This window comes from Pteropus vampyrus, unplaced genomic scaffold (genome assembly GCF_000151845.1).
Source record: "Pteropus vampyrus isolate Shadow unplaced genomic scaffold, Pvam_2.0 Scaffold226, whole genome shotgun sequence".
Lineage (NCBI taxonomy): Eukaryota > Metazoa > Chordata > Mammalia > Chiroptera > Pteropodidae > Pteropus > Pteropus vampyrus.
In genome coordinates, this window is record NW_011889007.1 from 821,782 (window position 1) to 846,333 (window position 24,552).

General features: G+C 53.0%; 1 protein-coding gene across 1 annotated transcript in view; it reads right to left on the minus strand.

The window, feature by feature from the left end:
• RANBP3 (RAN binding protein 3) overlaps positions 1-24,552 on the minus strand; it is a 56,376-nt gene that overhangs the window by 19,871 nt on the left and 11,953 nt on the right. Inside the window, exons 2-8 of the mRNA XM_023538598.1 lie at positions 18,086-18,141; positions 12,581-12,769; positions 9,335-9,634; positions 4,611-4,769; positions 4,517-4,553; positions 4,336-4,422; positions 2,382-2,453 (exon numbers count right to left, since the gene is read on the minus strand). Coding sequence (XP_023394366.1) covers positions 2,382-2,453; positions 4,336-4,422; positions 4,517-4,553; positions 4,611-4,769; positions 9,335-9,634; positions 12,581-12,769; positions 18,086-18,141 — 900 coding nt within the window. The remainder of the gene's footprint in view (positions 1-2,381; positions 2,454-4,335; positions 4,423-4,516; positions 4,554-4,610; positions 4,770-9,334; positions 9,635-12,580; positions 12,770-18,085; positions 18,142-24,552) is intronic.

The following is a 24,552-nucleotide window of genomic DNA, read 5'->3' on the forward strand; positions in this document are numbered from 1 at the left end:
TGGAAGTACCCACGTGAACCTGAGGTTACCCACATCTGCAGAAAGAGATACAGAAATACATGCAAATGTAAGCATATGTCTGCACACAAATATATGTGTATGTTTCTGGTTGTGTAGGTATGTTCCCAGCTCTGGGCACTGAGAGGGCCTGGGAGCAGTGACAGCCCAATGGCGGTGAGCAGATCTGGGTTTTTCGAGACCATTCTCCACTAAGAAGAGCCAGAACCCCTTTGAGAAAAGGGGAGAGAAGATGATGAGCCTGGAACCTCGTTATGACAGAAAGTAAAGAAAGTGCCTAAAAGAATGACAGGGACCTGCCAAAAGGAATCTGGCTTGATGGGGCCCATTAGCCAAATCTGGGATGATGAAAATAAACTGATGTTTGAAATGAAACGCGAATATTAAAATAAGTACTAAGAACAACAGATTATAACCCACTGACTAAAAGAGGAATCTGTAAGTCCATATTGATATAAATGACTAAATTAAGTGGGAAGGAGAGAGTTGTTCCTTACAGTAAATGCCAGTCAGTAGATACAGGAGCAGAGACAGTGCAGAATATCTCCATCCGGCCATCATCACAGTCACGAGTAATTCAAGCAAGAAAATATCAGTGGATGCTAACACAGGAGGGCACAGTGAGAGGTGGAATGAGATGTAGTCATGCCTCAAAGTATCTCTCCGGAAAATATTAATCACAAAAGGGAAGAAATAACTTTACAGTGGAGAAACCAGGCAGGTCCACCCCAAATGACAGATCAGTTAACCCTGCCCACACAGCACACACTGGGTGCCCCCCCTGGGAAGAGCACAGCTGCACCTGGGTGGTCCAGCTCCAAAGCACAGCCTGGGTGGGTGGAGGCACCAGGAAATGCCGGACACACCTCCATCACAGGACTTCTCCAAAATAACTGGCCTGTAATTTTCAAGGTCATAAAAGTCAAGGAAAAACTGAAGATAGAAAGAGACACGGGATATGTGGCTGGGACCGGATGACTTTGCTCTGAAGGCCATCCATCATTGGGACAACTGGGGAAAACTGCACGGGGCCCCTAGGCACAGGGACAGAGAACTGCTTCCTAAAAATTTTCTGTAAGTTTTAAGTTTTTTTTTTTTTCAAAATTAAAGCTAAAAAATAAGACAGGGTAACAGGCGAGGATATGAGGTTCACTCTGCAGAGCCGATGTGCAAGTCTAATAGGGCTGCATGCTGCACTGGGGACCTGGGCCCACGGAGTGGGCTGTATCAGGGCCTCTGGGGCGGGACCAGATTGCCTGCCCTCCATTCTCAAGGCTGCCCTGCTCGCAAATGCTGCTGGATAAAGGTTTTGGGGGCAGAGGGGAGTGAGGCCATTGCTCACAGACCTCAGAGGTGATCATGAGACTCATAATGGAACTCAATGGCATAAAGGGGTCAAGACATGAGGCTTTGGTGACTCACCCCTAGGCCAGAACAGGCTCACCATAACGCGACTTGCTAAAGCCAGCGCCCAGGTACAAGCAAAGACCTTCAGAACTGGGGAGGGGGTCAGGGCCAAATGGTTTGCTTTTAGAGTCAGAACGAGTTCAATTGTTTGAAACGGTGCTGTCACATCAATCCTCAAAGTTACAAAAACTTGCCTGTTCCCTTGACACCGCTCTCATGCCAGAGAATGACTTATCTCGCAACGCCTTTGAAGTCAGCAATGAATTTATATAAGGCAGGTTGGGTTACAGAATTCGGGTGGTTAAACTTGCTCATTAAATCTTTATGAGGAGAAACTTTCAGGAAATATTAGAGCTGGTTCTCCCGCGAAAGACCAAAAAAGGCAGCCCCGTATTCTTCAGAGGGGAATGAGCTGTTTTCCTCAAGATTTTAAAGCTGTGATTAAGTTTATTTACCTCAACACATCTAAGCAATACTAATTAATGTGAGGCTTTAACACACAGAAAAGAGGTCTGGGGAATTACATTTCACATTAGTTACCTCTGGGATGGCAGAGAGAGTAGCAAAGGGGCAGGCAGACTCTTCAAGTCTGTGAGTTTCCAATCTGCCTTTTAAAAACACGAACGTATTACTCGTGTAAAATTGTGAAAAATGAGCAATATATCTCTTTCTTTCCTTCTTTTCATGCTTCCTTTCCCTTTTTTCCCCCACCAAAAAAGATGTAAAACTCCTTGTAACTAGGCCTTGCTTGCAGAAGCAGAAATACGAAGCGTGTCTCACACCAGATTCCAAATGCACAAACTGAAATGTTGGGAACACATTTGGAAACTGAAAAAGAACCCCGATTTCCAACTGCCCACTCCTGTTAAGATGTTATTTTACAATAGCAACTGCTTTTCATCCCAGGAAAACCCCCAGTGACTGGCTGTGAAAGGCAAAGGGAAGTGAGTTCTCACCTGGTTCTGAGTCAGAATTGCCTGCAGATGGCTCGCAGAAGGTTGATGGCATAAAAACATTGTTTTTTGATACTGTCAGCAAGGAGGTGCAGACAGGGGAGGGAACAAGAGGAAAAACAGAGTGAGTCGGCAGGGCAGATGTGCTACCTCTCCCCCGAGGGGTCGTTCCCCAAGCCCCACTGTGGAGCAGGAGGTGGGGTCGGCATTATGACCGAGGCCTTTGGACACCCAACACTGTCTGCAGCAAGACGGGGGCTCTCCAGCCAGGACCTCTAGCTGGAGTCTAGCAGTTGACTCTGGTCTACTGTGGCCACCTCTTGTCTTTGTGCCCCTGTCTATACCTGGCACCCTGTAGGGGCAGCCAGGAGGTAAGCGGAACAAGCTAGATGTTCCGAGTCTTACCTGGGGCCGAGCCTCAGTCATAGCTCCTTGTCACCAGTTGGGGCTCGAAAAGTTGGCTGTACCCCATCCTGTCACCTGTTTAGGATCTTTCTGGCACCATACATCTGCTTCCCCTGACAACCGGGAGCCGAGAATTTCCTAGACCAACACACCAGAGGAGCGGGGCTGTCTGGGGCCCTCTGCCCCTGCGGCCTAGGGCCGCAGCACAAACCACCTGGTCTCGTCTCTGCTGCACCTTCTGGATGCAGAGTGGGGTTTAGCAGTAGGCTGTAAACGGAAGGAACACAATCACAGCCAGGGAGCAGGAGCCCCCTCATTTCATAGGAATACCTATGTAACGAGCAGTAGTGACCCTTAAAAAGGGATATCCACTGTAGCCTGGACTGCAGACTGTCCAGACGGTGCCTGGTCAGCGAGTGACAGCATACCCATGCACGGGGGTCTTAAGCAGTAGTGAAAAAGGAAATGGCAACGTCCAAAAAAAAGCATTAAGGTAAACAGGTAGCAAATCAAGTGTGTTACAGCGACAACCTTGAAAGGGCGCGCACTTTCTGCACTACCGTTTCTGTAAGGTGTGCATTACTTTTATAAGCAGAAACAAAGCTTCCAAGAGTGACTTTTTTCCCTTAAAATGGTATCCTTAAAGTTCATGGTTATAGAATGTTTTATATAAACACACCAGAATAAACTTTAACTTGCGTAACTGGAGATACTCTCCCAATACATGTGTGCCTCTAAGTCAGCGCCACGGAGGCCAAGAGAGGGAACACGGGACAGTCTAAGGGTGGACCAAGTCCAGATGAGACGGGGACGACAGGAGCAGCTTGCGACAGCGTTCAGCCTCCAATGAGCAGGGGCGTCCACAGGCTCACAAAGCATCCACTAAGTCGCCCTAGCGCCTCTCTACCATGGAGCCTGTCCCTCTCCTGCACCAACCTTTGAACAAGCCTTGCTCGTCTACTGGCCTTCGTGCGTGTGCTCAGACTGTGCCCCGTCCAGCCACCTCTGCAGGGCCCCAGCCTGGCCCACTCTTCAAGGCTCCACCAAGCCCCCTCTGGGAGCTCATGGCATTCCACGACCAAAGTGTCTGTTGAAGCCACTCAGCTCACTATGCACCATGTGTGTGTGTGTGCACACGCACATGCAATTCTCAACTGGACCAAGCTGTTGGTACATGGCACAGGGTCACTTCCCACACCTTCAGTTTATGGACACAGCCAGCAGCCTCTGGAAGGTGGACATGTAATTAGCGGTCAGAGCCCCCGACAGCGCTGACAGTCCTCACCCTCCATTTCAGAGGGGTCATTTTTCTTGGGCATCTTCCTTATCAGTCCACTAGGTCACACGCCTCCATAAGTGTCACCGATCCCAGGCTGGGGGACCTGGTGCTGCATCCCAGGCAAGCTCTAATCTTACTGTGACAGAGACCAAGTCTCACTGATTCTAACTGGATCTGGACAGGAGACGGATGATGGCATGAGACGCTGGAAGGGCTCGGTGGGCTTATAAACATGGATGCTTTCACCATTCAATAAAAGTCTGCAACTGTTACCTGACTGCGAAGGCGGGAACTGGGTTAAAGAGGACGTCCTTTCTCGTTTGACGGGAGGGCAGTAACTTCCATCTTCTCGGTCAGAATCTACAGAAAGTAATGAGAAGAGGAGGAGGAAAAAAATCAAGGTGCTTCCACTTTTATAATCGAAGATGGTGAAATGATTTAGAGGTTTCCTCACCTTCTCCACCTTCGGGGCTGGAGCCTCCCGCTGACCTCTGAAACGAGAGCACATTTCAGGGTGGAAGAAGGGGCCAGGCTGCCCTCTCGCCTACCAGTGCGAGTTCCATGATGCGCAGGTCCCGAAAACCGGCGCTGAGGGCGAACTCCCCGAGCTCGGCCACCCACCCGTCACAGACTTTCAGCCTAACACTCAAAACCTCCCCCATGAACCTTCTGCACCTGGCTGAGCTGGCCACACGCCAGGGAGCCCTCTGAACGACAGAGAGCACATACACGGCACGAGGATCAGCTCGTCTTTCCACAGGTTACAGCTACCGAGCGTGCCACCCCCCAATTCAAACACAGCGAAACTATCTGGCCAAAACTCGTTTCGCTGAGAGCTGGAGAGTGACCCTCTCTCCACTCTGATGGGCAGCGGGACTGTTTAAAACGGTCGCACAACAGAGGATTGTGGTGGTCTCCATGCCTTGCCCTGGCACATCCAACAGGCGGTAAGAATAATTTCAAGGTAGACTGCTGTTTCCAGGGCAACTCGGAGCCCTGACGCCGTGGACCAGAGTCTGCTGCAAAGCACTGGGAACAGGACCGTCGAGTGCGGTCAACAGTTTAGCAGAGTACAGAACCCACGGAATGAACGCCTGCTGGGAGGGAAGGTGGCTGGAGAATCTCCGTAACCACCTTTAGTTTCAGAATGTGAACAACTAGCGATTAAGATGCCTTAAAATGAGTCCCCTCCCAATCCGGGACAACACACGACTCGCACGACCATCCATTCTCAGGGACCTGTGCTTCTCGAGAACTCAGCAGCCGAAACCAACCAAGGAGGGTGGACACCTTTCCTCCTGGGGCACTGTTTAAGGGCCAGCAGAGAAGCCAGTTTTCCAGAAAAGCCTCTAGGGCTCAAGTTCAGCTAAATGATGACCAGCTGCCTGGGGGAGCTGTGAGGAATGAACCCAGACGGCGCACGTGAAGCCCGAACGGCGTGGAGCAGTAACCCGCTCCCTGCTGACAAGGGAGCCCGGGGGACCTCCTAAAGCCGGGCAGCTGGACTCTGGTGACCTGGCGTTCTCTCTCCATCCGTCTGAAGGCAGGGACCTCAGATTCTGCACTGGTGAGAATCTCCTAAAGCTGGGGGTAGCACACTTTTTCATAAAGGTCCAGAAAGCATTTCCAGCTTCGTGGGCCACATTATATATTGTTTTTGTTTTTACAATCTTTTAAAAAGCTTGTGGTGGTGTTTGGATCCGGAGCGTGTGGATCCGTGTCCTGTAGGATGGTGAGAGCCTGGACAGTGAGCGAAGGGTCCTAAGCTGGACACCTCTCCTGTGTGAGCTGATGAGTCGAATTTGAGCCAGAAAAGCCCGCCTGGGCTTCTTGCTCCAAGTCCGTGTCCTAAGAGCTCCCTAGAAGTGTCTGTGAAGGTGAGAATGACACTGTCTCCAAGTGTGACCTGGCGGACTGGGAGGCTCAGAGAGGACCATCCATCCAAGTGCTTGGAGAATGTAAACCCTTGGGATAATGGGTTCAACAGTCTCCGGGGCAGCTGTGAACTAACTACAGGGACCACAAAGAGCGCGAACTGCTCGACATCCCCTTGAAGGCTTGTAGACTCAGGCAGTTTCCCCCAGCTCTGCCACTGCCCAAACAAGAAACCTTGGCAAAGTAGCTCCCTTGGACAAGGGGGTGCTGACATCTCCCCCACAGGGAGGTGGCAAGGGGTAAACAGGATAAGTAGGTGATGCCTGCTCAGCCCAGCACCTGGCCTTGTAACCGTCGCGTTTGTGGCCCCACACACCTGGCGTGGCCACCCTCTCCCAGCAGGCTCCAGTCTGCTGGACCTTCACTCTTGGGCGGGGCTTCAGAGCTCAGAGCTTAGGCCTGAACTGGAGAGCTGGATGCGGAGCAATGTTCTGGGGGCAGATGGGAGTTGAGGGGCCAGGTCTGGGGACCCTCAGAGAGGATAAGAGGAAGGTCTGGAGCACGGGACTTAGCATGGGGGCTGAGATGCACTCCCGCAGCACCGTGAGTCTGCAGGCCAGGGTCCAGCATGACATCCGGCAGCACAGAGCTGTCACGGCCGCGTCAGGCCTTCTCTCTCGGGATGACGCCCGTCCCTGAGTAGCATTATGAGGGTGCAGGCTCCGGCCTCCCTCCAACTCCTTTGCGGCGGGGCCCCCATCCCAGGCCCACCTCTGCCCCTATCCTCAAGTCCTGTGACTCTGCAGGTCCTGTGGGATCTGCCACTTCCTAGACTGACTCTGGGACCTGGAAACGGCCACCGTCTCTGGACTCTGGAGACACTGCTCCCTCATCCACCGATGCCCTCCTTCCCCTTGACATCCCGTGTGAGAACGAAGCCCTTGGTCCTCTGGCAGCCCTCTCACTCTGACCGCGGCAGGGTCCCCGCCAGCCTCCAAGTTCCCGGGGGACTGGCCCGCGGCCCCACACAGCAGGAGCCTGCTCGGCATCGGCTCAATAAGGGGCCGTGGAGCAGCCGTGGAAGCCCACGTCCCCCAGGCTGCGGCAGAGCAACGGCCCATGTTTCCTTGTGTTTCCTCGGCTGCCGCAGAGGCCGCCTCGCCCAGCTTTCCTCTGCCCTGCTGGCCGCGCAGTTCGTTTCCATGTGTGACTCTTCCAGGGCTCCTTCTGCAATGGTCGGAGAAGACTGTATGATTTCAATCCTTTGAGATTCGGAGACTGGTTCTGCGGCCTAGCAAGTGGTCCACCCTGGAGAACGTCCCGCGTGTCCGTGAGGGGAGCGTCTACTCTGCGGCTGCCGGGTGGAGCGCTCTGCAGACACGCCGGGGCAGCCTGGGTCTGTGCTGTTCGAGTCGACGTCCCCATCCGTCTGGGTGTCCTACCGACAACCGAAAGTGTGGCACTGAGGTCTCCGACTGTCCTGACTGAACTGTCTGCTTCTCCCTTCAGTTCTGCCAGGTTTGCTTCATGTATTTTGGGGCTCTCTTAACCACACCCAACTTCCTTACCCCTGCTAATGATAATCCAAAACCTCAGGTACTCGGATTACCTTAAGCATTTGATGCTTAAGGACCCTCTCCCCAGACCAGGAGATGGGGCCTCTGGGCCTTCACTCCACCTCTCAGGGTCCAGGACTGCTAACCAGGATGCCTGGTCCATCTCGCACCACCTGTCCTTGCTGTCACACTCCAGCCTGTCTCCTTCCTGTTTCCTGTGCACATCAGCACTATTCCCACCTCAGGGCTACCTCTCCATGTGCTAGTCCCAAGGCCTAGAAAGCTTCCCCTGCAGGTCCACTTCGCGGGGCCCCCCCATCCTCCTCCAAGGCGAACCAGGGCCCCGCCCCTGCCTACTTTGCTGCCAGAGCGGGAGCAGTTCTCCACCCTCCGGCCTCTCTTGGGCCTCTACACTGCTTTACGTGTCACGGTCAGAAATGATCTAATGTGCCTGTCTGGTGCCTCTCTCCTGCTGCGGGGCCCTGCTCTGTCTGTCCTGCTCACAGCTCACACCCCGGACACGGTGCACAAAAGATGCCTGACGAGTCCTGGAGCCCGCGTCTTCCACTGTAACCCCTTTGGTGACCTGGAGAAGAAAGGGTGCCTGGCCAGGAAAGATTCAGAAACTCCTAGACCCCATACCCTCAAATCCTCGCCTTCAGTCTCTTCTAAAAACAATCCCACAGGCATGCGGTAAGCCTCTTAGTCCTGGAAAAGCTGGGAGGCCGGGGCTTGGGAAGGACGACACAGGAAGACACCCTCACCCAGAGACCTTTCCAGAAACTGCTAGACCCTCGTGCTGGGTCTGAAACAGCTGACTCAGAGCCATGAGAAAACTGATGCTGACAACTCTCCTCAGAAGAAACTAGTGTGAGCAAGCAGTAGGACAGAATGTAAGGCGAAGTCATTTCTGTGTGCCTTTGAATATGCTGACTCTTCTAGAAATCCTCAACAGATGCCCATGTGAGGTGTGCTCTGCCCCCCACATCCCGCTGGAGAAGGGCTGAGTTTGCTGTCCAGCTGCCTCATGCTGTCGTCCCCCAAAGCGGGAAAAGGTCTGGGGTGCAGTAATCCCCCTTCGAGCCCCACTGCCCCAACCCACACAAGGCCAATGCTGGCTCCACCAACACTTTCCTTGGATACAGCAGCTTGGTGGCCAGGACCTCTTCCGTGTCAAAGCCGTCTGGGGGCTAAGGGAGCAGCTACTCAGGGGTCAGTCTAGAACAATGCCTGGGACTTGAACTCCTCAGACCTGAGGCCTGCAACCCAAGGCTCAGGACGACCCCTACGAGGCCTCGTGGGAGGAGGGGTCTACACACAGGCTTTCGGGACCTGTGCTTCCCGGAGGAGCGGGGGAGTGCGGAGAGCGAGGACAAAAGCCGAGTGCAGAAGCCCCATTTCCTCCTCCGCCTCTTCCCACACTGGAATGCACCTCTGTGAGGATGACAGCTAGGGGACGCTGGGGTCAGCACCCATTTGGGACTCAATGACAAAAGGATCCCTAACTAACTCTGACATAAGGAGGCAACGAAAAAGAACAAAGATAACCTTTCGACTGGTTTCTCTGGCATCGGGACAGTGTGAACGAATGAAACAGGTTCATAAAAGATGGAAGTCTTCCTAGCTCTATGCGTGTGTGCGTGTGCGCATGCGCGCCCGCTGCAGCCTGGGAAGCAGGCCGGCCTGCAAGAATGGAAGGGGCCGCTCACTGCATGCGTCGGGGGCAGCCCTGCAGCCCTGTGGCCGGGCAGGGGCAGGGGCAGGGGCAGGCGGCAGCCGTCCTCTCCCCAGAGAAGCCGCTGGACTCCCGGGGGAAGCAGCTCGCTCTAGGAGGAGTGTCAGTCCCCATCGCCAAGTACAAAATTGGAGGTGATGTCTAACCCAGGATGGGACTGCAGGGGTGGGAAGCTTCTGTTCTTCGTATAAAGGAAGAAATGGTGAAAATTACGATTGTTACATTTATTAAAGATCATCTTCCTCCAAAAAAACACATAGCTCTTGTAAGGCTGCCTAGTGTGGCCTCGAGGGGGACAAAGGTGCCAGTCCAGGGCAGGGGATGGAGTTGGAGACTGTCTCAGAAGCTGACACCGACAGACACACAGGTAGTATGCAGGAGTGAAGGCTGCTGCCTTCCTGACCTCCTGGAAAAGACCAGAAAGCAAGACTGAGTCAGGTAAATTCCTTCCAGGACACACGGGACACCACTGGGCCTGCCTAGGCCTCAGCGACTCCAGTCTGCGCCGACCAGTTACAGTCTGGCTGCTGAAAAATCAATTAAGAACAGGACCTGCCGACGCGTTCTTGTTTTCATATAGACTGTGGGCCAATCTGATGCTGTTTATTCTGTGACTGAGGCAACTAGCTCAGAGATTCTCACCAAAAAGGCACAAACTGAGAGAAGAACAGCAGAGGTGGCCCCCAAAGATGTGAAGTTGGGCGGGGGTGGAATGAGGGTCAGAGCCCGTCAGGAGCTGGGGGATGAGGGAAGCTGTCCAGCCAGGGGGCTCGTTCCAGAATCTTTCTAAGCTTCCTGGTGGGTCTCATAAACAGATTTTAGGCTCGTCAGCGCCCTGGCTCGGAGCTTCAGTCCAGCAGACTTCAGCCAGGCTCAGGGTAAGCACTAAGCTGCTCGCTTTCTCTGGATCGGAGAACTAAATCTGAATGTGGTTTGGTCTTCTGCAAACTGCCTTCTGAAAGCCAGGAAGTCTGATATATAGAGACTTTTTCCTGTTACTGAGTCTTCGATGGCCAGAGAGCTGATGAGACTGAAAGATGATCAGGGCCCTTTATAAGAAATGATTCAGTGAGCCACTATTTATTATGAGGAGCTGGCGCTTACAATCCCCCGAGGGATCAGAATGTGGCAGAGAAGAGACTGGACGTGATGGATGAGACCTGCTGAGTTACATGTGGGCGGTTTCCTGAACTCCAGTGTCGTACAGAACGAGATCCAAGTCTGTTCTGATGCAAAAGCAATGAGTTAACCAAGGAAAAATCTCAGCCCGAGAAGCTGGGGTCAGGTTCTATTCGCCTTGATTTATGCCCTAATTGACCTAAAAACCAAAGTGTACTTTGCCTTGAACATGCCCGATCAGCAGAGAAAGCCAACTACTGATGGGAGCCATTAGCAACCAGCCAGGGTTTTCTATGCTGAGAGCCCCATGGAGTGAGCCCTGGGTGAGCCCTTAGAGCTGTCCCCAACCGATGCCGACAGTGGCGCCTGCTGGGACTTCTGACAGAACTGGGCATTCCTATCGTTACGAATGCTGAAATTAAACAATTCATGTGTGTATGTCACATGGATGGCCTTTGCCACTGTGCTGTTACATTCATAAACTGCTCCTCCGAGTCCTGGCTCTTTCCCACGGTGACTTCACAACCCATCTCAGGTTCCCTGCCAGAACACTTAACCTCACATTTGCCAATCTGGGGACTGATTGAATTTCTCAGGATTAGAGCCTCCAACCCAAAGTACACAAGAACGGAGAGGCCGGGCCTCAGAGATCAACATCTAGACTGCTCGCAGGTGGAAGGTGAGAGCCCCCAGGGCACTTCCTGCACACGCCTCTTGTGAGGTGGGGACCCACCCGTCTCACCAAGTGGGCATTAGGAGTAAGAGGGCCCCAAAACAGCCATGTGCCTCTGGGAGAGTAGGTGCTGTGCCACGAGCTCTGACATCTAGCCGTCTCAGTTAAAAACTCTCACATTCCCCAATCAGAGACGCCTCTGTAAGTTTTGTTTTCACATCAGGCAGCAGCAGAAGGCCACATGACCTCTTGGATAGATCCGCACGACAGTCACCTATCCTCAGGGCACTGAGAACACCTTGTCCCGTGTGCGTGAAGGCCGAAGGCACAATAACTCACAACACCTGACTCACGAGAAGGTTCCAGGAGCTGCTCCGCCCCTAACCAAAACAGTGATCATCTCCTAATTCTTGCTGTGTCGGCTCTCATGTGAGGGCTGTGATGCCAGAACACTCTAGAATACGTGCTTCCTGGCTGGACTCTTTATTGCACTTCTGAATACATTACCTTACCCCAAACCCACTTCTACGCAAGGAAGGACTGCCCCCCCATCCAACCCCATGGTAAAGACGTTCTCCACCGCACACCGATTCCTCCCTTGTTAAACCGTGACTCTGACCTCATCTCGGCTGAACACGACCTCCTCCTTGTATCCCAGGGTTTGGTGGCTCTAACTGAATGTTAGTGGCTTTCTGAAGAACACAGGGTACTGGTGACGTGACACAAGGAATCACTAAAGGTCTGGGATTGTGACGCCCTGGAAGGCTGCCTGGTGTTCCGCACGGCAGGGTGGGGTCCTCTGTTTTCTTGCAAAGAGTCATTGTTCCCTGTCATGAGGACGGGGGACCCTGTCACGAGGTACAAAGAGGGCGGAGTTTTCAATCCTGAATGTATGATGATGTTTACCTTTCCCAATTTATCAAACTCCAAACACTCAGGACATTCCTCGTCCTCGGAAGTTCACAATCTTCTCCACCTATTGTCTTCAAAAGCCTTCTTAACACAAAGAGAAAGGGCTCAGGGGTTCCCTCTGGAGTCAAAGAAGAGTCTCCTCTTCCTCCTGCTTTGACTGAAGACAAGCAGTTCACAGCCTAACCACAGTCCAGACACAACCGGCTTGCAAAGCAACTGGCGTTGGACACCTTCTCTTCCTACAGATCAAGGAAGTCAGAGCTCCTTGTTTTTCTAAGACAATGAACTTGAAGGCTCAGATTCAGGGAGGGAAGAAAGAAAAAACAGAAGGAAGAAAAAGAGGTCGAATCTGACTTGGAAGGTCCTACCCATTCCTCAATTCCTCTTTGACCCCTTGTGTCTCTCTCAGGAAACAAGATTAGCTTCTTGCATGGGGAAATATTCCCGCAGCTGGAGAAGTCTCGATGTAAAAGGGGCCCTCATCTTCCCTGACTCTTTGGCAGCAGGAATGCTAAAGAGATCCTGGTCTCCTTTTCAGTTATCATCAGCTGCTCATGACCTCGGGTCTGGGTCTGAGGGACCCAGAGGGAAAGGGGCCGGTCTGGGCTGGGACTCCCGGCCTGGAATGCTGGGTGGAGGCGGACTTACCCCTGCCAGTTCTTGCGGAAAAGGAGGAAGCTGGGCTTCAGGAGCGCTGGCTGAAGCGCTAGCGGGGGCAGGAGGCTCTAGGGCATGCTCACCAGCTGACTCGGGGTGACCTGTGCCATGGTGGGGGGCCTCAGCCTCCCCCTGAGGTTCCTCTCCCGAATCCGACAAGTCTTTTTGCTCTGCAGAGGACTGGGAGCAAAAAAGACAATTTTCCTTCAATGTAAATAAAGGCTGCAACATGGGGCAGGGGACGGGCGGGGACCGAAGGGCTAGCGACAGCTCAACCTTCAGCAGCAGCTGCCCAGGACGATGGGCCAAGAAGACCTGTGCAAAGGGAAACGAACGTGGACTTGCTGCTGTTTGGCTCTGCAGGGAGCTCTGAGGTGTGCAGGAAGTCTGGACCTTCGTTTTCAAAACTACAAGGCAGCCTACAATGGAGCAACTCTGCTTAGGGGCCGCTCAGTGGGGAAAATCACTCCTGGTGGCCAAAGGGGCATAGTGCCTCGATCAGGGAGGAACAGGGACAATTACGGCAAATCAGGTTACTAACACATCTTCTCGAAGGTGCTGATGAGGGGAGCTGCCTGCGCACCATTCCTGGCCGCTAGGAGAGGCAGGGAAGCAGGCCTGGGACTACGAGCTGCAGAATGGGTGCCCAGGGTCAAAGGCTTCTCCCTCTGGCTCTCTTCCAGCATTTCAACTTGTTCTGCTTAAATCTGAGACGAAGGAAGCCCTTTCTCATCTCAGTGAGTCAAATGAGGGGTAACCTGACGAGCTGGCAGAGGCACCGAAGAGCTGGTTTTCTATTATTGGGCGGGCAGGTGGGAGTTCGGCTGGAGGAGGGAGCCCCTTGGCCTAGGATGTTCCCAGGCTCACCCCAAGCTCCTCGGGCAGGGGCTTATTTGGAAAACCACCAGGGTCAGAGCTTGCTCCGGAAGTCCTTGTCCTTGAAAGGCATTCCTTGAGGTGGTTCTTGGGCTTCTGGGGAGGGGGCCTCCCATGGGCTGAGAGCTCTGAGGCCAACTCTTTTCTTGAGAAATAGGTTACAAGGCTGGTGTCCTGGAACAGATGGGCTCCGGTCCCCAAACCTCTGGCTTGGCACCATCCACGACATGGAGCCGTTTCTCTCACTTTGTGAACTAAATGACCACGGGGCTACCCCGCCTCCCCGCAGAGGCGGCTGCGTTTCTTCTGAGTGTGAAGTGACTGAGACCTCTTTAATAGGGGTGGGGGCTCTTAACCGTGTGCGCCTGTCGGATGAAAGGAACTGCATAAAGAAGATTTAGGAGAACTTCCAAACATCCTTAGGAAAGCAAAAGCAGCACATTAACTCACCCATACATCTAAAGAGTTGCCGAATTGGGCTTTTCCTATCCAGGGGCGACCCACAGACGCAAACGCCTTCCTTTCCAGGCTGGCCCTCGAACCTGTCCAGGGCACCGAGGCCGGCCCACAGAGCAGCCTGCTGCTACTTTATGGCTAGGGATTCAACACCCGACCAGAGAAAATTAAACCCAGAACGCTGTGGGAAACCGCTTCTCTCTCTAATTGGAACCATGTGGATGTTTTAAAATCCCTGCTTTTACAACATAAACGTTCGAATGCCCCTGTGGCATGGCGGACTCAAGATGAAGCCTAAATTGGAGGTCAGAAAAGAGATACAAATGCTGTTCCGGCATTTTCTACTTGTGTCCAAATATTTCTGCTGGACAAGAAAAGTAAGCTCTAAAAAACAAGGTATGGCCTGTCATTTTTCATCATGTTAGTTAAAACCAGACATCAAGATTTTAGCAGCCTTTGACATCAGCCTAAAATATATGTGGCTGATACAAACAAACAAACAAACAAACAAACAAACAAATAAAACAAAACAAAAACAGGCACGCAGGATATATTTGTTACAGTACGCTTCGAAGTCTAAACATGTTATACAATGTTTTCGGCATCACCAGACTTTCTGCTCATCGCCGTTTCTGTAACTGCTTTCTTTTTACTAAACTGGCATTATCTTGCCAATGCAACCTCAAAGCTATCCTCCCACAGATTAATAAATCTGGGAGATAAACTAACTGAAAGAAACATTTGGTCATCGTAAACAATAAGACGACCTACAGAAGGTGATTCAACTTCTCTTTCCATTAAAAAAAAACAAACCATCTCCATTCAATACAGTTAGTAAAAAGGTTTCGTTTTTGCCTCTAAAACAAATGCATGTAAAGGCAAGCATTTCACAAAGAGCGCCACCTTGAGGGAGCCTGGGGACACGGAAAAAAGTAAAGACAGTTCCTTAGCTGTCAGTTTAGGCCTTAGGACAGGAGTTCAGACTGCCTGACATCTTCACGAACATGGGACAAGAGGACTGACAACCAGTCCTGAGACAAGTGATGCCACAGGCAAGCAAGAACGCCACACCACCGATATGCTGTCTGCTGCAGAAGCGCAGACCGACAATGGGGTTGACGGAAAATGCTGTGTGGCTTCACCGCCAAACGAAAACGAAAAACGCCTCGGCTGGCAGCTTAATTTTTTTCTTTTCCATTTCAAATCTGTCACGTCAACCACGATTCAGTAGTAACAGCTGGGCCTGTGGTGCGCTCTCCTCTGCGGGGGACGCAGATCCTTTGAAGCACACCCCACGGAGGGTTGGAGACCATTTACTGACCAGGAAATTAACGGCCCCACAGCGGCACTGGGACTTCCTAATCTGTGGATACAGAAGTGGCTCAAAAAGAGCTATAAAGGCCATTTTGGTGACAATCAGAACAATTTAAACATGGATTATATATTGGAGGAAACTTCTGAATGAATGATCATTTTCTTGGGGGTGACAGTGGCACTGGGGCCATGCAGAGGAACGACTCTATTCCTGGGAGACACCTGTGGAGTTATTCAGAGACAAACATCGGAAGGGCACAACCTACAGTCGAGCACTTCCAGCATTTACGACAAAAACATTAACGGTGAAGCCGGGTAAGGCTACCCCAAGCGTCCGCAGTACCAGGCTTCTAACTTTTCCAAGGATTTGAAAATTTCAAAATAAAAAGTGGAGGAGAAAAGGAGGGAAAAAAGTTCGTGCGGAAAAAACGACGGCAGCCCAAACAACCTTTTCCCAAGTCCACTTCTGCAGTGTGAGAAAGGGACGGGCTGACAGAATGAAACTAGGTCTCAAACTCTGTCAGGAGCATCGTGGGGGTCTGCTTCCTGAGGATCTGCCCTCCCGTCTTCCTCGAAACGAGAAGCCACGCAGGGGGAAACAAAGCGAGCTGTCTGAGCTACTGCTTACTCCCTCCTCACTCTTGAGCTGTCATAAACAAGAGAGAAAGAAAGATTCCATGTCTATTTGGCCACTATCCACCTGACAGCTCAGAAAGCGGTCCTAAAGGACAGTCGCAAAGGCTCCTCCGGCTTCTGCTGTGTTGTGTGGTTTCCCGCACCTTTTCGGTGATCTCACGACAGAGTGTGGCAGAGGTGGAGAGCTGAACTTCGAAGGGCTGGAGGTCGGTTATCTTTGGAAGCCGACTTAGAGGGGGCTCTGAGCCAGCATTTTGATACGGACCACACCTGCACGTTCCCAGCCACTCTTCTGGTCCAAACCTCGCCGTTCACGTAATTCGCATCAACGTCACACACATAAGTCAGCCCTCAGACTGCAAACAAACGGAACCACCTCGACTGTGAAAACAGTACTGAAACAGGAGTTAGTCATTTTCAAAGCATTTGAAATTCAGCTGAATATTATATTTTAGTTTTTCATCCTGCTGCTTGTCTGAACGTCATCAGGCTTAAATAATTATTAATTTCTTTTACTCCTTTTAAATCTGGGGTTGGCAAACTTTTTCTGTAAAAAGCCAGATACTATTTTTGACTCTGTGGGCCATACCGACTCGGCCAAATGACTTCACTCTGCTGTTACACCCTGCAGGTGGCCTCGGCTACAGCGAAAGGGATGGGTGTAGCTGTGCACCAATAAAACTTTATTTACAAAAACAGGCGGTGGTGGCGGGCCTTCGGTCGCTCACCCCTGCTTTAAACTAAAGTGGTTCAAAAGATGATCTCGATTTAACGAATAATCTGAGAAGAGAAATGACTTTTACATCTAAAAGAAATCAAATACAGCCATTTCTAAAAGCTAGAGGAAACGCATCAGCCCTTCACAGCGACTGACCCTCCAAAGGAGGGATTGGGATGGCTGCCTGTGTGTGTCAGGGCCTTGGGGAGAGGAGACAGCAGAGGCTGAGGTATCTTAAAAATACCACCTGGAAAACCAAAACAAAATGAGAAGAACATTTCCTCAGGTTTTGTGATTGTTTCTCCAGCAAAGAGCTAACGATGGGAAAGTTTAATGGGCGCACAAGCCTGATAAATGAGCCTTGCCACCAAGAAGACGCCCCGCGAGAGGGTGTGGGTGGCATTTTCTGGGCAGCGACTTCTCCCCTCCACCCCCCACTCGCATGCTCTCTTCCTGGCACAGCACTTGAGCGCTGCCCAGGAAAACTGGGCCACACAGAAGCAGTGACTGGGCTGCCAAGAGTCCCAAATCGCAGCCCCCAACCTCTGAGCAGGCCACCCTGCAGGGGGCCCGAGGACCCACCAGAGTACCTGGCCTGCGGGGCCGCCCTGAGCGGACTCTCAAATGCTGTTCTTATCAACATGATTGCAAATGGACTGCACAGCACACCTACCGGCAGCACTTCGTCACTCTGAAACCTTGCCGTGGGCATTAAATTACACCTGCTGTCCTGGGGCACGCGTTGGAAGGAACCACATAATAGAGTGAGTCCCACTCAAGCTTGGGAGGCGTCGCCACAGAACATCAACTGCCTTTGGACACGACCCCAGCCTTCCACCTTGCCTTGTTGGAGAGGGGTTCAGAACCAGCGACTTTAAGATAAACAACACGCGACGTCGAAAAGCTGCTGTGGCACCAGTCAGGCATCTGACAGGCTGCCAGCTCACCGCTGTGCAGCAGGCAAGATATTTCCAACGAGAGTGTGATCGGGATATCTCAAATCCAAAAGGGGGAAGCGACCAGCAAAGACGCGACGCAAGCCAACTAATAATTACTCTAAACGCGTTTGTGCCCAGTTGGTTGGGGCCCCCCAAAATTCCCCTAAAATCTTTCATTAAAGGTGCTGTCCCCCACCCCAACCACCACTGTTCACTTTCCTCTCCTCTCTCCCTGTCCCTCCTCCTCCTCTCCTCTCCCTCCTCCCTTTTCTCTCCCACTCTTCTGTCCTACCAGTTTTCCCAAGGTACAGCAGCATTGCTAGATAGAATCATCGGCAATCAGAAGGAAGCTTTCTACCACCGTTTTTTAAAGCAGGGTCTCTGAGCCTTTTCCATACACACCCATCTCAACCTCTCACCACGGGAACCGGAAGCCATCGGCCCTTTTTCCTCCAAGCTCAACGTAAGGCTTAAAGGGCAGACGCATCCTTGGCCATGTGACCCGGGGAGACCCCAGGGAGAAAACGAATGTGACGAGAGAACGCACGGGCCCCTTACCTTTTGTCCTTTATCCTTCTGAAACACAAAGACAGGTGGAGCAATGGCAGGCTTTTCTGCAAAAAGAAAAATTGGTGTTTTTTCCCCCAACACTATATTCATGCAGTAAACAAAGCTATATTTGTTTGTAATAAGTTAAAAACAAAAAACAAACCCAATATGAAAATAGTAACTCCAACGAATATCAAAGTGCTAACAAAACAGTTTCATGACGTGGAGGCGTGAGGTGTTCAGTTTGTGACAATGCGACACGCAACAGTTGGGTACGTGTGCTCTTCTGTGTGCATTTACGCATCAATAAAAAGGCTTCAAGATTCACTTAGAACAGGCCATGTCACTGATCAAGGGAGAGTGGTGGGGAGGGCATCCGAGGTGGCCGCTATTCAGTGCCCACTAACTGTGGCTTTGTAGAAACTCGGCACAGAGAAGTCAGATCTTTATGTGGCATCTCTCCAATTTCAAATGTTGGAGACCAGTTTAGGCTCTTTATCTTTTTCAAATCTGCAGGCCACTTGAGGCCAGAGGGCCACCAGCTTGCAACCTCTGGCCACACAGCTCATGCTCTTTGGAGAGCTCACCCTGGATGAGTGAGCCCAACACTCCCCACCGTCGCTAGTGAGCTCTGTGAATGAAAAAAGAACTTCTGGAGCTGCCAAAGTCTGAGAGTCCATCTTGCATGGCTGCTGCTGCTGAAGAAACTGGGATGTCCTGTCATGTGACGGGACCAGGGCAATGCCCCTGTTGTTAGTGGGCAACACCATCTGTCTCCTAACCAGGGGCAGCCCGGGGGGGCCCCTGCCGCCAGCCGGAAGACTCTGGGTGCGGGCCGCTCTGACGCACGGGGAGGCCCGCACTGCCCTGGGCCTGGGCACGGCGGCTCTTGGCGCACACGTGAGCCCTGTGGGGTGTGTGCGAGGTCGCCTTCAGCCTTCAAGGGCAGAAAGTGAATGGGAAGCCAGGGGAGTCGTGAATTCGGGGGGCACCCACTCACTGGGGGATGATCAACCAGGAAGCTGCCTCGCACAGTGCTGCCCCAGCAGGACTGCTACGCTGGGCGGGGGCACAGTTCACGGCTCAGGTGGGGAGCAGCTCTGGGTGTCAGGGAAACGTCCCTGAGAATGCGTGACTGTGCTGAGTCTCAACAGCCCGCAGGGAGAGCGGCAGGAGTGAAGGCACGAAGCCTGCGTGTGATGATCGCCATGTGGAGGACTTGGGACAAGCTGTGAAAGGGGCAGGGGGAGCGCGGTGCTTGGTTTAGGTTTAAAAATACATTAGCTTGTGGACGGGGGCCATGCGGGGAGACGGGTTAGGAGGCAACAGTAATTACCCATAATAAAGATGGGGTGGAGATGAGGTTTGAGGGAGAAAAGGGACAAGACTGAGGTGAACAACGGACCCTATCCCACTACCCACCCCCCCAAAACTCCCGCTCTTCGGAGAAGCAGGACAGTCGCCAGTCCTGACTGTGATGCAAGTGGCCCACTGACAGCGCCCATCCCCTGCGCCGCACCACAGCCGGCCAGGCTCACCACCATGGCCCTCGCCACGTGCGGCGAACACAGTGAATGACGTGCATGACCGAAGCGCTGACGGAAGAGCAGAAAGGCTGCCGGCGAGGCCGCCCTGCTTCCCGTAGCCGCCATCTCCAAGCAGCTGCGTGACTGCTGCCCGACAAACCAGGGTGGGTGAGGGAGTGAGTGAGCGAGTGAAGGAACGAGCCTAAGCCAGGGAATAAAGGACAGCCGAGGAACGCGGGAGAGACTCGGGACAGCAGCAGCTTCTCCACCCATGTCTGCCACAGGGCACCTCGAGACCTTCTGGCCTGGCCCTTTACTCCACGAGCCCAGCACTGGGGCTGCGGGTCCAGGCCCGAGCCTCACCTCCACGCTGACTCCTGGCCAGCTGCCAGGTGCTGAGGTGCACGGAAGGAGCCAGAGTTTTGGCAAGCCCACCCCCACCTCCATGGTTCAGATGGAGTCTAGCCCTGGCTCCGGCCTGAGGTGGACAGTACTACGTACCCCCAACCCCAGGGGACACTGTGGCATGTAAGGCGAGGCCAGTGACCGTGAGTGAATCTTGGGCCCAGGACTTTTGCTGAAGCTACTGGGGAAGGCGAGCTCTCTCTCTGATGGGGCAGCTGAGCTGGTGGGAGGTAACCCTGGGGCTGCCAGCAGCCATGTGTCATCACAAGGGACCCTGGACTAGAGTCCGCCCAAATCCAGAGGGAAGCAGGGCTGGAGACACTGCTGGAGGCCCCGGGTCTGGCAGGCCCTAAGCTAACCCCACCCCCAAGACTTTTCAGATAAGGCAAGAGATGCTGATTTTTTTTTTTTTTAAACACCTACAGCACGCTAGGTGGTCTCTCATCCAAGTACTAACCAGGCACGACCCTGCTTAGCTTCCGAGATCAGAGGGAATCGGGCTTGTTCAGGGTGGCACGGCTGCAGACGAGATGCTGATTTTTGCTTAAGGCACTCTGAACTCAATTTCTGTTGTCTCCCACAGCCTCCAGTCTGAGAGGCGGGGCCTCGCCGCTGCAGACGTCATTAGACACACACTATACTATACTCCCTAGGAGAAACCTTGGACTGGCCTCACAGGGTAGCAGAGCTGCTTTCTCTCCTGATAAGCTATGTATTTACGGGTTTACGGCCCGTCTCCCTGACCAAGACATCAACTCCAGAAGATGGCAGACTGCCTGGTTCCCCTCGCTGCTTGTGCTCTGAGGTCAGTACTTGGTGCCCTGCAGGGATTCAACAAATATTTGATGGAGGGATGAACAAGCGGAAGGGCATTGGAGAAAACGACTGCCAGGCTAGGCAGGACGGACAAGACGGAGAGAGAAGCATTTGGATGGTAGAGGAAGAGCTGTCTGATCTGCAGGCACACAGGAGGGGCTGCATCAATTCAGGCAACTGTGGGAGGCCTGGGCTGCCTATGGGCCCCTGGGGCAGGACAAGACAGGACCACGTGCCAGGGTCCGGGCATGAGGTGGGCAAGGTCCTATCTGAAGGAAGAACAATTCTGCATGACAACTGGGCACACTGCTCAGCTAGGGGCAGAGGGAGGCGACGGAAGGGACGTGGGGGTCTGAACTCTGAGAGCAGCAACCCGAGGAACAGGAATGCAGGGTGAGATCTAAGCAGAGCCGCCCTTATTAACTTCCAGCTCCTGTTCCTTGGCCCGCCCCTGCCACCACCATACTTCAGACCTTCCTTCTCTCTCTGCCTCACTCTCAGCCCCTAAGTCCGGCTTCTGCAGAGCAGCCAGAACCACTGGTGTGAAACACACGCTTAAAACTCCGCGATGTCCTCCCCTAGGGTCAGAGCTCCTTCCAACAGGCCACTTCCCACCTGACCATTACTATGGCTGTCTCCTGCACATCCATGCTTGTCACACTTCTGGACTCCTGCCTGGTTTAGTCCCTCTGCCTAGAACACACTCTCATCTTCTGTTCTGTGATCGACACTTATTCATGTATACATACCTTCTCCTTCAGGAAGCCCCCAGTTTGAACTAGGCTCCGAAAACATGCTACGGCTTATATCCTGCATGGGTCACACTGAGGCTACCTGCCAGCGAGGCCAGCCTATCCCCTAGTGCGCACCATGTAAGAATCATCCAATAAATGTTTGAACTAAACTCCCTCCGTACTTCTTCACACGTGTAACGCCAGCTGCTGTGTAAGTACGTAAATATTTATTAAGCCTTTATTCTGTGCAAGGCATCATGGGAAAAATAAGAACAGGAAGCTGGCGGCAGAAAACTTTAGGGTATGACATCTAATTAAAGGATGGGTGGGTTTGCATAGATGCTCGTCGTGGGGCTGTTTATCTGCTCGCTGGCAGCATCTACACCTGGGACAAGCTTAGCAAGGGCGAGGCCTGTTGTGTTCATTCACGTGTTGAGCCACACATGGAACGTGTCTACGAGCAGTTACAGAGCGAATGAAATGTCCTATACTGCAAAGGCTACGACCGCGGAGGCAAGGGCTCTGGCGGCCCACCTCGGGTCCCACTGGGACCCCCGCAGAGGGCAGGTTTGGTGGTCGTGACAAACCCAAATGCTGCACTAAAACACAACAATGAACTTGTCAGTTCTCTACCGAAAACACAAAGCACCAGAATCACACACATCTCACTTCTACTCAGCTCAGCAGGGCCAGACTTCCCTGAACTGCAAATTAGCATTCGTATTACAAAATGACAGCACGCGCACCCCCTTCCGAGTAGGACGGCCCCGCACTCAGAGTAGCCACAGATGGTCTTCTGGTTGTCATCGAATAAGCAGCATTTGTTCAGCTAACTGAAACCCAAGTTTGGGGAACAAACAGGGGACAGAAGCAACGAGGCTTCTGTGACTTGCCTGAATGTTAATCAAAGGCAGACTATTTTGACCCAGATTCTGCCAATCAGGTGTTTTTTTGTCCTGTGAAATGCTCCCTGATCAAACTAGTTTGTAAAAGAACAGTCTGCCTGAGCACTGGCGCCACACATCAGCACGGGAAGGGTTAAGGAAACCAGCAGTAAAGGGGCCTGTTAACCAAATGTTCCCCAAGTCACTTGACCAGGGAACCCTCCTCTCCAGAATACCTGTGATGAGGCCTGAGAATTGTGTTCTGTGGGTAACTGTGGCCCAGAATGGTGTGTGAAGTGGCTGGGATTCAGAGCCCCCAAGTCACCTCCAAGAGCGCCCCCCTGCCCCAGTGGCACCTGTCTGGGACACATCAAGTGCTCTGGCCTGGCCTCACCACTGCTTTCCAAGGTGCTACATGCCAAATCCAAGAAGGCTACTGCTCGATCCAAACCCTCCTCATTCCCACACTCTGGACAGCACCCAGCCCAAACCCAACTGTGACGCCAGATGACGATCACACACCCTAGCTGGGAAAAGTCCCAGCCTCCTCAGCTCTCCTGCCCCTCTGTGCAAACTATGCGTGTGGCGGGGGTGGGGTAAGACACTGGCCAGAAGCTGAAGGAGCAGCTGATGATGTCCTGGCCCACAGAGCCAGCCCCCTCCCGTCCCCTGCCACCATCCACTGGACTGTTGAGGTTCAGATACAAAGTAGGGCAGCCCGGCTGTGATCCCCAAGGACGAGGCCTGTGCCCTGGATCTGGTCTTTGCAGTCTTGGTGATGAGCACGGGCAGGTAGGCCTGGGCGCGGAAAGCTGCAGATCTGCTCTCGTGTCAAACCTCTGCTGGAAGTCTGGGTCCCCTCTGCACACACGCCATATCACCCCTGCTGAGGGGCCCTGCTCCCAGAGGCATTGCCGACATGGCTGTGACTGTCAACGTGCTCTGTCCAGCCAGCTGAGCCCAGGACCCATGCCCCCAGGTGCACCTGTTGCTTCGTTCATACTCAATCATAACATTCACGTGGCAACCACACCTTTAAGCCATGCCATATACCCAAGTGCACACTGAGGACCAGGCAAGGTACTGGCTTCTAGGGCGTGGTGGTGACACAGAGACTTGTCCCCTGCCTGCCAGGCCTCGACATCAGGCTTTAGTTGAATGTTACAACACAACGGATGCACGGAAGGGACACAGAGCGCAGAGCTGGGGTACGCGATCCGGAGAGCCCGCGGAAAAGGAGTGAACTGGGGCAAACTTCTCGGAGGAAGTGCAACTTAAGTGGCAAGATGAGCAGCATTTAACCAGGTGACCAGGAACAGATATGAATGAGGCAGCAGAGTGCAAGGCGCACTGGGGGGAACTGGAAGGTCAAGGTGGCACCAGTGGACTCCAGACTCTTGAGGACAGATGGGAAAACAGATTGCTCTGGCCGGGGGCAACAGGAGTAGAGCGCACCCCCTCCCTCGCCTGGGTCTGAGGGCTGTGCATTCATACCTGAGTGATCCAGGTTGCCGGCACCAATGGCACTCAGGCAGTTCTTTTCCTGAGGTAACGAGCCAAAGATGGCTCAAAAGAAGGCCCCCGAGACACAGACCATTCTCCCCGGAGGAAGCGCAGGTCTCTCAGTGGGAGGGTGGTCTCCAAGGAGGCGGTCCCTTCTTCTAAGCAGAAACTACCAACCTGGGGCCCCGGGAGCTAGAAAAGGCCTCAACTGGCTCAGGTGCGAGCACAGGAGGGTCTAAAAGCCCCACGTTGACGGCATGCCCATCATTTGGAGCGCCATGCCGTCGTCAGGGAGAGGGCCCCTCAACTGCCTCCTCCAATGTGGGCAAGGACGGTGGAGAGGAGGAGTTTGAAACAGCCCCACACTTGAGAGAATGAAAAGAGCACGCTTCCCAGTACTACCCGTACAGCAGGCCAGACACGGGGGGCTCGAGGGTTTTGTGTCTTTTCTCCTCAGAGACTGACTGGTGGCAAAACCCTTAAGGCAAAATGAGGTGTGAGTCTATTTCAGAGGTAGCAAGGAAGGGGGATGGAGAGGGACCCTGCCCCAATCCAGTCTAAGAAGGAAGAAGAGGCCTCAGGGAGAAGGTGGGTGAGGAAAGGAGGTG